At 42.5% G+C, this 13,115-nt stretch overlaps 1 protein-coding gene across 1 annotated transcript in view; it reads right to left on the bottom strand.

Annotated features, from left to right (window-relative positions):
- Positions 1–13,115, bottom strand: part of ATP8A2 (ATPase phospholipid transporting 8A2) — a 460,059-nt gene that overhangs the window by 205,629 nt on the left and 241,315 nt on the right. The window contains exons 26-27 of the mRNA XM_054973360.1: positions 5,587–5,770; positions 1,113–1,223 (exon numbers count right to left, since the gene is read on the bottom strand). Of these exons, the coding sequence (XP_054829335.1) occupies positions 1,113–1,223; positions 5,587–5,770 (295 nt within the window). The remainder of the gene's footprint in view (positions 1–1,112; positions 1,224–5,586; positions 5,771–13,115) is intronic.

Raw genomic sequence — 13,115 nt, 5'->3', positions numbered from 1 at the left:
CAGCATCATCCATACCAAAGACTCTACATTCTAAAAACATGCCCCTAAAAGCTTGCAAACTCTGAGGATAGGAAGAAACATGTGGCAGGGAACCCACCTTCCTAACTAACCATTAAATTCTTCCCCCAAAAAGACAGTAAGTAACAAAATTAGAAAGGTTTTATAGTCAATTTTTAAATGTAGAATAGCTCAGGGAAGTCTACTCCGAACTACATTCTATTTTGCTCAGTGGGGCTTACACCCATGAAAGACTGCAGCCCAAAACCACTGCACTGGGTGTTCTTCTGCTGCTCATACTAGACATTATCGGTCACCAGGCAAGAAAATGTGATGTGGCACCTTCCTATACCAGCATCACTCCTCCTAGACAAACACTGTACTGTGGTTTATTGCTTGGTTTTAGTTTCCTGCAAACTGAGCCAGCTGAAAATGAACATGCAAAAATACAACTATTTAAAAGAAATAGATGGTGCCACTCCCCAGGTCAGTATGTTAGGAGGGGCCTGCTGTACATGGTCACACATGAACATATGAAGTCGCCTTATAGTGAATCAGACCATCGGTCCATCAAGGTCAGTCTTGTCTACTCAGACTGGCAGCAGCTCTCCAGGGTCTCAGGCGGTGACCATCCACATCACCCACTACCTGATCCTTTTAACTGGAGATGCCGGGGATTGAACCTGTGACTTTCTGCATGCCAAGCAGAGGCTCTACCACTAGGCTAAGGCCCTTGAGTAACTGTTCACACAACAAATACAAACAAACGCATGAAGCTGCCTTACCCTGAATCAGGCCACTGATCCAACCAAGGTAATTATTGTCTATTCTGGGTGGCAGCAGTTCTCCAAAGTCTCACGCAGAAGTCTTTCGATTACCTGTCTCCTTTTAACTGGAAGTGTTGGGGGGATTGAGCCTGGGACCTTCTGCATGCCAAGGAGAAGCCCTGCCACTGAGCCACAGTCCCTCCCCACACAAACAGCTTACCACCCACATGATGCAGGGTAGAAGTGCAAAAGGTAGGAGGAACATATGAAGCAATTAATTAGAAAGGTGACTGTTCCACCTGCTATTTACAAAACATGAGAAAGATTCATAGTTTGGGTCATTCTTACCTCAATAATGTATAGAACCACATTCTTGTAAAAGCAATACAATATGCATTTTGTCACTCGGTTGTAGCTCCAGGCTCCATGGACAAGTAATAACTTCTCCAAGTATGAAAACTGGAATAGGAAAAATAGCAAACAATTAAATTATATCTTTTGTATCTCTTCACATATAAAGCCAAAGCGATTAGCTATTACTAGATCAATCAATGTTACATAGTGTTCACCAGCATACCAATCATCTTGTGTTGTATGCAAACCAGCATACCAATCATCTTGTGTTCCAAGGTGTTGACTGCAAGAAAAAAATCACCACAAAGAACACAAGATGATTGGTATGCTGGTTTCATTTAGGATCCTTTCCCAATATCCAGTTCTACACAGATTCACCAATGTGACTGACAAAGAGATATGGTAAGGAGATACATGAACGACTGATGGAGACAATCCAAACAATTAGATTTACATCACTTTATAGCTTTTGAACCTTACTTTCTGATGGACTTCCATATAGCACCTCTGCTCATGGATGGATTCACAACCATCTACTTTTGAAACTTCCTAAGAACCACAGCAGGGAGAACAGGCTCACCATGAACTGATTCACAAAGCGGATTCCGCACACGTTGGATAATGCATTTTCAATGCACTTTATCAGTCATTTGAGGTGGATTATTTGTTCCGCACACACAAAAATCCATTCCAAATGATCTATAAAGAGGATTGGAAGTGCATTATCCAACGTGTGCGGAATCACTCCAACAAGTTCCATATCTGAAGGAGGGAGCTCTGACTCTCAAAAGCTTACACTCTGAAAATCTTGTTGGGCTCTAAAGCACCACTGAACTCAAACCCTGCAAGTTCCGTATGGATCTCTGTTTCAAAATGACTGCCTCAAAGTAACTGCATGGCAGGAAAAAGAGTTGGGTGAATTAGCCTACAATTGAAAAATGAAAGTAGCAGGTTAGAGCCTAATTCTATGAGTCTCCAATCAGAATTGTCCAGCTGTCTCCAGAGGAATCTTGAGTACATATACATAGAATTGCAGCACAAGTCATTGTGACCTGTTAAGTAGCAGTTTCTGGGTTCATCTAAGGTCACAATGGACAATGGGATGCCCAGGATCAGATCTCTACCATTCCAGTCAGCAAAGTATGAAGCCCTCCTCCAGTTTAAGGAGACTTAAGTTACTGTTTCTCTGGTGAAATGGCCCTTTTGGTTGGAGGAAAGCTTCAGACTTTGATGAGTGATGTGGTAGGATACAAACTAGCATCTTTAAAACTAAATTAGTCATGCAGGGTCCCAGTTCAGATTAGAGGCAGAAGAGATTAGGGGGGTTCAGATTAGAGGTAGAAGAGGTTTTGCCCTTCCAGCACCACCTGGTTTTGCTCATTGCAACGGACTATTCTCCCAGTGCTACCATTAAGCCCTTTGCAGAAGAAAGACAGGCAAAAGGCAGGCACCCATCTTGTTTTCTTTCAAGGGCTAATAACAGTGAATGTGTGTGTGTGTGTGTGTGTGAGAGAGAGAGAGAGAGAGAGAGATGAAGTGGGACTATTTTCAATTAGGAAAACCTAGTGGGGTTGAAAAATTAAACCCTTCTCCCTTCCCCATATGCGCATACTACAAATAGAGACCCCCACAAAGTTTTAACTCTGCTTTAAAAACATACACAGAGATCCCTGATTTCCATTTCACCTATTTATTCATCATCTCACTTTTCTTCCAAGGAATTCTGGGTGATAAGGCTGAGATACAGAGACTTGCCCAAGGCTGTCCAGTAAACTTCGTGACTGAGCAGACATTTGAACCCAAGGCTTTGCTAGCCCGTCTACTATACCAATGTAACCTATACCATTTTGGCTCTCAAGGCACTTTCCTTGGTCAATAGCAAAATATTGGTACAAAGTATTCCAAGGTCTCGGTTAATCTCAGAACAGATCTTATAACAGGCAGAGCAGTTTAGTATCAACAGTGGAAAACACACATGCTTGGGCTCTGGCAGACCTTGAAAGAAAATGGGGCGGGGGGTGGAAGCAGGGGAAGGCTAGCCGGTGAACATGTTTTTCTGTATGCACTGAGATGTAGGTGGCATGGTAGGACTTTTTTTTTTATCCCAATACACATATTGGAAGCAGTCCTAGTGCATACCTCCTGACTGACAGAAAAAGTACAGTACTGCAGTATGTTCCATTTCCATGTTAGAGAAGGCGGGGGGCTGCGTATTCTCCTCATACAGGAGTGTGGACCTATGTATTAGAAAGGTTAATATGGGATTCAGCCCGGAATGAGGCCTGTGGTGCCTGTCACCTTGCAGAATCAATCACAGCGTAGTCAGGGACCGCAAGGCGGCGGCCGGCCAGGGCTTGCCTCAGGCATCCCAGAGACTGCCAGCACTCATTATCTCAATGAAATACAGGATGTGAAATGCAGGAAAGGGAATACAATCTAGTCCTTTCCCCCCCAGGAAACATGAGACCAATATTCATATAATAAGAATTTCTATTAGCAGTAGTATAATAAAAGTGATACTTGAACATAATAGATTCCTCCTTTGAATAACAATAAAATCTGCATTCAATTTCTGAACTGCCTAAAAAATTATATGTATCTATATATATATATATTTGGGTATTGGAGCTTTTAAAAACTGGGTCAGTGGAACACATAGAAGAGTTGACGAAAAGAAATGCCTCGAAATGATGTTCTTTTCCCACCACTTGTGGAAGTTATTCTTCGAGGCAACAGGTCAAATTTCTCTTGTGTTTGTTCAGTTTACACCCCTGATCTCCTTAAGGCTCCTTCTGGCACGCTTCAGATTTTTCCATATGTGGCCACATCTAGCATCATTGGATCAGAAGTATCTTTTTAAGGATTATGAGGCAGCGTTCAATGTAAACACCTGTGACTCCGCTATCATTGCTATGTCTGCAAAAAAGGAATAAATCATTCCCACGAAGGTCAGTTTTGTTCTTAAAATCTCCTAGGTTTATTCACATAACCTGGGTCCCCCTGCATGCAAAGGCACTGGATGGAACAAAAGAGGAAGGGGCAAGCCAAGTGGGGGGCTCCTGTGTAATGGAAGGAAACCTTGAGCTATGCAGAAAAATAATGATTTTTACAAAATGAACACCCCAGCTCTGCACAAATTCCATGGGACTAAGAGCAGCGTATGAGTTCTGCCTGCATGCTGTCAATGCTTGTTGGCAGGACAGAACAATGTGTGGTGCGAGCCCACTGCTGGTCAGAGGTGGCACCTACCCCAGGAGGCTGGAATGTAAAAGGAAGGAGGAATTGGCTTCAGAGCATTTGTGCCTGTGTGTCTTCTTCAGACCATGTTCTCGAAGCTCAATATGGCAACCTCACAGTTTAATGAATGGGGGGAGGGGTCATGGCCAGTCTTCCTCAATAGGCAAAGCGGCCATGTTCCCAGGTGAGGCAATACGGAAATGACACGGAGTCAGGTCTTTCACATCAGTTACTGCTTGACCCTTTTCCCCTTACCCGTAGCCAAAGGATATGCACTCTGAGGGTTTTTTTTTCAGATAGACGTCCTAAGATCACATTTCAGGTGGCCAGATTTGGTTGGATTGCTTCAAGGATCAGGAAATCCTTGGTGTCTAAGTGAATGATTTTATTGTACCACTGAGAATTTTAAAGTTTATACTATTGTATCATGAATGATTTTACCCAGGTATTGTGAATGGTTTTATTGATGTTTTATTTTCTTCTGTGGTACCTTTTATTGGTGTTTTTGTAAATTGCTGGTCACTGACCGTGGAAAATAAACTACTACTTGACCCTTTTACCTGGAGACGCTAGGGACTGAGCCTGGAACTTTCTGCATGTAAAATTGATGCTCCACCTCTGAGTCCTTTACTTACCAGCTTTATTTAGCTTTCTGATAACAATGAAATAAAAATTTTATATATAGTAACATGTCATAGAATGAGAGAAAGAGTGAAAAATTCTATTCTCTTCCAAAAGTAGGACCATTGACTTATCATCGATTGCCATTTTCTCATCCCCACAGGTGACATAGAAGGAGCCAGAACAGAAACTGCAAACGATCCTCAACTATCCTTTATCCTGAAGTAATTTAAATGAAAGTGGCCATTAGGGTGGACAAACAGTAATATGTTTCACCAACAGGTGTTTGGGTGAAGAGCATGGAAGTTATAATTAGAAAAGCCTCAACAGCTGTAATGGGTGGCTTCTCTTCCCAATTACGATGAAGTCTGAAATTCTGTGGTGAGTAAAGAAGAAACCTAAGCCTTCAGGAGAAGATGGCTCATGGCCCAGTGCAATGGAATGGATCCCAAGCTCTTCTGAGGTATCTGCTTGAGGCCAGCAGTCTCAAAGGAAGGAGAAAGGAAAAACTTGTCTGGCCTCTAGGTCAGCAATGAGGTGTTTATGCTGCCCGCGCAGCCAATACCTCTGTCAACAGGATATGGCAGCTGCTCTCCTGCGTGACTCTGACCTGTGCTATCGCATAATCGGAGGAGTTGGTTGCCTGCATGCCTTCATTGCCGCTGATCCCCACTCCCACATGAGCCGTCTGGATCATTCCCACGTCGTTGGCACCGTCCCCAATGGCCAGGGTGATGGCATTTACATGCTTCTTTACCATGTCTACGATTTCAGACTTCTGTAGAGGAGACACCCTAGGATGGTGAAGAGAAAATATCAGTCAGTTTCCCACATGCTGTGGTATGTATGACTTTCCAGAGGGACAGCTGTAATCTAGATTTAGACATATAAAAAGGGCCGTTACTGGAAGGTTTCCTAATCCAACACTTAAAGCTTCAGAACGCATGCCAAAGATTTCCCTCCCCCACCTCCGCACACCTAGAAAGAGAACACAGCAGTATTCCTTCTCTATAAGTAAATAACATAAGCACAGGCTGAAAGCGAGAATACGACAGATTTTAAGAGCTTCACAACAGAGTAGTGTACGTGGCTGTGTGAATGTGATGCTCATCAGAAATACTAGACTGAATACTCTCAATTGCTGGAAAAAACCCTTATTTTAACTGCTATACCATATGTTTAAGTTCAATCTTTCTGCTGTGTCACAATGCTGGGCCTCCAGTCTTGCATTAGAATCACCACTGCTCAGTCCACAGGGCAGGGCAGACTTCACTCACTCCATACTGTCTATTCTACCTCTCTGCCAAAGTCTCAAGACAGAAACCCACTACTCCAATTCCCAGTTTTTGTCATGAAACTTATGCAAGGATAACCATATTTGAAAAGGAAAAGTGCGGCCTTCATAAAGGGACACATTTCAGTGGGAGGAATTCTGCTGTGTCACAAAACTGCCCTCTATATAAGACGATAAAGGATGGGGAAATGTGCTGCTTTGTAAAACCCCTGTTCTATAAGGCAGAGTGTTCTCCCATCAGGCATCCTTTTATCCAGCTGGCAGATTTGATACCAAGAACTAGAAGTTACATATATACAAGTGACTTGTGCATCTCATGTTATGTATGCAAATAAAGGACTGTTAATCCTTACTTGCAGTGAGAGCCACGAACATCAAATGACTTTTGGAACGCTTTGCGAGTTATCCTTTTGCATGTTAATCCAAAGAAAAGCACCTTATCTCAGTGGCAGAACTCAAGATTTTATTGTATTGATTTATTTAGAACCCTTATAACCTGCCTCACAGGTGGCTTATGAAAAAACGGTAAAGCAAAAACAATTACAGTAAAAAAACTATTTGCAATTGTAAAATGTATAGAACAACAACCAAGTAGAGAAGCAGCAGCTAAAGAGAATTAAAAGAGTAAAACAGTACTTGGAAGCATTAGACACTAATTATTGTCTAATGCCTGTCAAAACAAAAAGGTCTTCTGCCAGGGCCTAAAACTCAGAACAGTAGGTGCCAGGTGAACAGGTGCAGGAAATGAATGCCGTAGACAAGGAGCCCCCATGGAAAGCTCCCTTTCTAGGGATCACCCATCTTACTTCCCAAGAAAGTGGCACACAGAGCAGCAGGGCCTTTGATGATGATCCTACCAGACACGCAAGCTCAGGTGAGAATAGGGAGTCCCACGCTTAATCTCTGGCACATCTGAGTCAAAAAATATCAGGAAGCATAGCTGGGAGAGAGGCCTTGGAGAGCCACAACGACAGACAGAAAACAGCACTGGGTAAAACAGATGAAAGATCTCAGTATAAAACAGCCCCACCCATCTGACCATGTCATCCAAATCCAAACAGCATGATTTAAAATGTGTTACATACTAATATTATAAAGCAACATTTTCCCAACACCTTTGCTGTTCAAGCAATATTGCCTTCAGGTATTTTTCACAACTCCACACCAACAGTTTTTTTTTTTAACTATATCAAGTCCTAACCTGAGACTTGCCCACGAAGAAGCCTGAACTGAAGCAACTTCAGTAACCACTATATGATGGGAACAAGCAGAGACAATGGGTTGGATCCAAACTGAATTTTCCAATAGCCAAATGGAACTTTCCAACCTCCCTCTCTCCTACTGCAGTTCATTGGTCTCCACAAAACGCTGCTCCTGGCAGGGGACCCAGAGGAAGGGAATGAGTGGTGTGTTTGTACTAGGAAGGGGGAATTGGTGGAAATTGCCAATTTAGTCTTAATTCAGCCCCATGCCCTGTATCCTACCACTCCACTAAGCAACACTTGAAACCTTCCTCCAGACTAAGGCAACAGCAAAGCTGGTTCCATGACAAGGCTGTTGCTGAGGTGCGTTTTTGTGAACCATCTTAAGAGCCCCCCCTTCACTTAGCATCTGCTTAACGACTTTGTGCATAGCCACATCTGGCTAAGGCTCTGATAAATGTGGGTGGCATGGTTTTGGAGACTTCTCAGAAGAGTTTGGCTGGTGCTCTACACAGCGATGGAAAAGAGGTGAAATGTTCTGAATGTTCGGCCAGAGCCCCATAACTTTTGACTGCTATTCTGCACCTGTTTGCTCTTGTCCGCTTTTGTCACAAAGCAGATGGTGTTTGGAGCCGGCACATGAGGATTAATACAAGCTGTTAGATTTGTATAAAGTCCTTGGTCTGCTGGTGATGCCAGCACAAAGCCACAAGTTGTGATGTTGATCTCATAACATTTAGAAGACCTTAAGCACCGATTTGCAACACAGCATTCAAGTCTTGTGTATCTTGTGATCCTTGAACATCTTATAGTTCTGGTAACTATAAGATCCTTGAACATCTTACAGTTCACATGGTAACCTTGCTTGGAAGGAGCAGTTCCACTGTTTACAGTTATCGAACATTTCTATTGTCAGTCTATCTATATCCTTATTTGTATCTGGAAGGTCTAGCAGTATATTCACATCAAGAATAGGGTTGGGAAGGGAGACTTGGCTAAGCAGTCACAAATCATTTAATCCTGACATCTTCATACATGGAATTCTCATTGGTGAGATGGTTAAATCCTCATCTTGCAATGACAGAAAATATAATTTAATCCAATCTTATTTCAAAACAAACTACTGACCTTATTACTAACAATCAAACTGATGTCAATTTATAATCAATCAATAAATCTACTTGGATGCTCATGGGTGCTAAATTCTAACATTTTTGTATTCTGCTTCAGTGAAATGCTGGCAAAAGTTATGGACTTGCTTCATCCCTCACTGAAACCCATAAAGTAAGAACTCCAGACAGAGTTTGAGCCAAAACAGAGGTTTGCAAATGTGGAGAATATCAGTTATATGCCTCAGGTGTCCCGTGAGCCAAGGAGGGAAGCCAACTACCTTTACCCACATGAATAGAGGTAATTATTTTACTATAAAGCAAACCCACTGCAACATCTTTTCGCTCTCATAAAATAGCCTTCATGTGTTTGAGAAAAGAGGTCTTAATAATTTTCATATTTGAACATTTCCAAACCATAATGCAATGCAGGAGAGGGGGGGGGGAAGCAAAAGAAAAAGGGCTAGTTTTTTAAAAGAAGAAATACTTCAACAGAGATGGTTACTTTTTTTTGCAATTGGAAAGTTTTGTTGTCAAATATTTAATATCATATCTGCGGTCATGAATCGCAAAAAGATGCTTGGGCAGGGCGAGGGGGAATTAAAACGAGCTCTGGCTTTATTCACAGGTTGAGGACGGGCCGTTTCCTTGTCGTCGCCACTGTGAACGGCAGAGGCATTTGCACTGGCAACGGAGTGTTTGGTGCGCATTTACTTCCCTGCATTTTTCTCAGCCATGCTGCCAGGCAGCTTTTCTGGGCTTAAAAAAACAAACAGTGATGGTCATTGTGCTACAGCGCAATAACAATGTTCTACTAACTTTTTTTAAAAAAATGGGCTTAAAACCCTGTAATTACTGTTGTGCTATAGTGCAATAACATTATAACAATCTACTTGCTCCTCTGGGTTTATTTGTTTAAAAAGAAAATGCCAAAATACATACTTTTTAAAACAGCATCGCAGCAACTTATTAAAAATGAATGTATAGTTTGGCTCTAAGTCCTTAGCCCTTTCTGCGGCGGCGAAAAGGGCTGCAGTGCCCTAAATAAATGATAGCAATTAGAGGGCAACAGCAATAAAAGCAAGCCCTCTTGTGGTGTAGGGGAGAATGCCCTCCATTGCTGCTAGTGTGGCACCGGTGTGGGCACGACCTTCTAAAATGAGCGCCATCCTGTCCAGATAATTTGCTAATGTGTTTCGATTGAATTTTTCCCGGAAAGATGGTGTCAAACCAGGTCTGAGAAAGAATGTCCTGAGGACAGGGAAAGCCTGGAAAGTGGGTGACGGTGCGTGGATGCAGCCGCTCTCACAATTGCAGCGGTGCTGAACAAAGCAGTATTGAAAACTATGTAAACACATCAAGCTGCTTTGGATATTAGGTCCAAAGTCTCAGTCCACTTGTACACAACCCTCTCAATTGAGCACAGGGTTGAGGAAGGCTGTTTTCTGAACTGCTTCCCTGAAAACACGAATGCTCTCAGATTAGGATAAGGTTTATGGAGGCTTATAAAATCTCACCTGCCCCCTCAAGTTTTTCTTGAAGACTCTCAGGAATAAGCACAGGCTTCCTCCTAGTTCAGTTTTATGTTTCAGTGATGTCGCAATTCAGAGTCATTCAGATCACCGATCATTTTGCCATTAAGTTCAACAGGATGTGGATTACTCCCTGAGCTCCTTTGTCAAGGGATGGAGTATTCGGCATAATAATACTGGGGTTCACATGTCATTGCAAACTTTTGTGGCTGAGGGCCTAACTACACATTACACTTTTCTCAGCTACAGCCAAAAGACAAGCTTTGAGAGTTCCATGTTCAGAGTTCAGTTCCCAGACACAAAGGGAACTGAACTCTGGATTGCAAAACGGGCATAAACTTTCCCTAGTGCAGTTTTTCCAACCAGAAATGGCCCCTGGTTAGTTGCTGTCTGCCCCATGAGGGAAGCTTTCCTGCTGTATACTTGCAACCCAACTGCACACATTAAGTTTCCCCAGTGGGGCGAGGGGCTCCCTTATAGTTTTTGTAGGGGTCAGTGCCCAGACTGGAGGCATTTCTCTAAACCAAACATATAACTTAAGCCAGCAGCTCTTTAAACACAAGAGTCAAAAAGTAAAAGGAGAAGAATTTTATTCCTCACATTCAGGCTACTTAGTGTGAATTTGGACCTCAAATTGGAAAGTGGAGTATGTTTACACAGATGCTTGCATTTGCCTTAGACTATAACTTCCAAACACAATGGTATAAAGCTACAAGGGGCAATCCACCCGGAGAAGTTAGCCACCAAGTCTATAGTCCGAGGAAACAAAATTAACAACAATCACAAGGCAATTTGAGAAATTTTTAAATAGTGCAAAGTGCTATGTGCCGAGATAATAAATACATAATAAATACTGGTAGAAGACGAACCATTAACCATAGAGCCAAAGAAAAATAATATATAGTTAATGGTTCGTCTTCTACCAGTTGGAACTCCTTTCTCACCAGTTGGAACTCTTATTACAGAGTTTGACTTTTACAATTTGGACTAATTGACATTGCATTCATTAAGTGTATATTTATACTATTGTATTTATTATCTCAGCACATAGCACTTTGCACTATTTAAAATTTTTTCAAATTGCCTTGTGATTGTTGTTAATTTTGTTTCCCCGGACTATAGACTTGGTGTTAGACTATAACTTCAGCAGGGAGTCACCAGCAACCCACAGGTTCTGACCATTTTATCATACACATGTTTTCAAACACCGGTTTGTCACATTTTAAATATTTAGTTGCCTAACAGTGCAATCCTATGGAGAGTTACTCCAGTCTAATCCCATTGACTTCAATAGGCTTAGACTGAAGTAACTTTCCATAGGATTGCACTGTAAGAATCTTAGGTGTACTGCTAAAAATAACTAATGAGTGAAAAGGTGTTATAAGGGCTTTGTGTACACTGACACTGCAGGTGGTCTCCAAATAAGTGCATATCACCTGGAGACCAAAGAAGAAACTAAAAAGGGAGGGGGGTGTTAAAAATGAGTGCTCTTTAGGAGGAACCCAGGCAGTTCACATATTGGAACTTTCTTTATAGGAAGTACACAACTCAGAAAGGAAGTACACAACTCAGGAACAAGAGAAACAGTCTGACTGGTGGGGAAGCCATAAGTGCAAGACTGCCAGCCTTTAGTGCTAGACATCTAGGTGGAGGCCAGATGGTTAGTTATTCAGACCTCTCCTATTTGAAACCGAGTGGGGACATGACCCTTCTAACAGAGAGTAGCAGGCTAGGGGACAAACTAGTTCATATGACAGAAGCTTCATTGAGTATAGCCTATGTGCATTTTGTGAGTTTTACATTTCACTTAGTGCGAAGAACTGAACTGTTCCATGTATTCAGGATCCAGAGAAAGCTCTCCCATGTGACACTCCAAACACAATGTGTAGCAGCATCTTTCAGTAAACTCGGCAACTGTTCCTGATTTCCCAGAACAAGAAATTAGGCTACAAAGTGCGAAATCTAGAATAGCTTTGTTTATACTCTAATACTGAAATTATGGAATGCTGACCAACACTAGGGTTGCCAGGCCCCCTCAACCTCTGGGTGGGGGATAGGGGCCTGGCACTTACCTTGGGGGAGAGGGGGTGTGCGTGTGCGCCCCCACAGGCGCAATGACATCACTTCAGAAGTGACGTCATCATGCAGCCCCTGGGAGCACGTACAGGCTCTGCATGGGCTCAAAATGGGCCCGATCCACGCTGAAACGGGCACATTTTGGGGCGCTGTGGAGCGCAGGAGAGAGGGGGTGGGGTAAGTGGGGGCGGGGTGGGGGGAGCAGGGGAGGGGATCCCCCGCCCCCACTGGGGGTCTGGGATCCCTAACTAACACACTCTGCGAAGTGAGATGTTTGCTTTCAGAACTCTTCCACTTCAAATTGCAGGCAGGTAAACTAGCACACAAGTGGCAAAAGGTCAATTAGCTCTCTTCCTAGTGTGTTAGTTTACTACCTGAACCATCACAATCAGAGCTATACCTTTCTAAGATCATTGACTTCAATGGACTTAGAAAGATGTAACTCTCTTTAGGATTACACTATACACGAAAGAAACTTTTTAACAAGCACTGAAATGTATGACATGCCCTCTTCTAGCAAACTGCAGTAGCGTTATCTAGATTTCTCCACTTCATAGTTCCATAATCTTCCACTTCACGGTCACCTTTTGGTAGCTTTTAAGTTTTTCAGTCTGTCACTGCAATCCTAGACAGAGTTGCACCCTTTTATCCATTATTATTAGTTCATTATATTTCTATTCCACCCTCCCCACGAACAGGCTCAGGGCGGATTACATCACTTAAAACGCATAATCAGCAATATAACAAAAATTCACAATTTCATAAAAGCAGTTCAGTTCACATATAAATAATTTAAAAAGACATCAAGAGGGCGGCAACCACAGTATAACTTAACTTCACTCAGTTAAAACAAGAGTTCTAAAACGGACTGGTGGTAAAAACATCTAGTGGGGGGAGTTAAGCACTGATTCATCAACTCCTCCCCC

Source organism: Eublepharis macularius, chromosome 3, assembly GCF_028583425.1.
Source record: "Eublepharis macularius isolate TG4126 chromosome 3, MPM_Emac_v1.0, whole genome shotgun sequence".
Classification (NCBI taxonomy): Eukaryota; Metazoa; Chordata; class Lepidosauria; order Squamata; family Eublepharidae; genus Eublepharis; species Eublepharis macularius.
The sequence above is the reverse complement of the archived record's forward strand: the minus strand, read 5'-3'. Positions and strand labels throughout refer to the sequence as shown.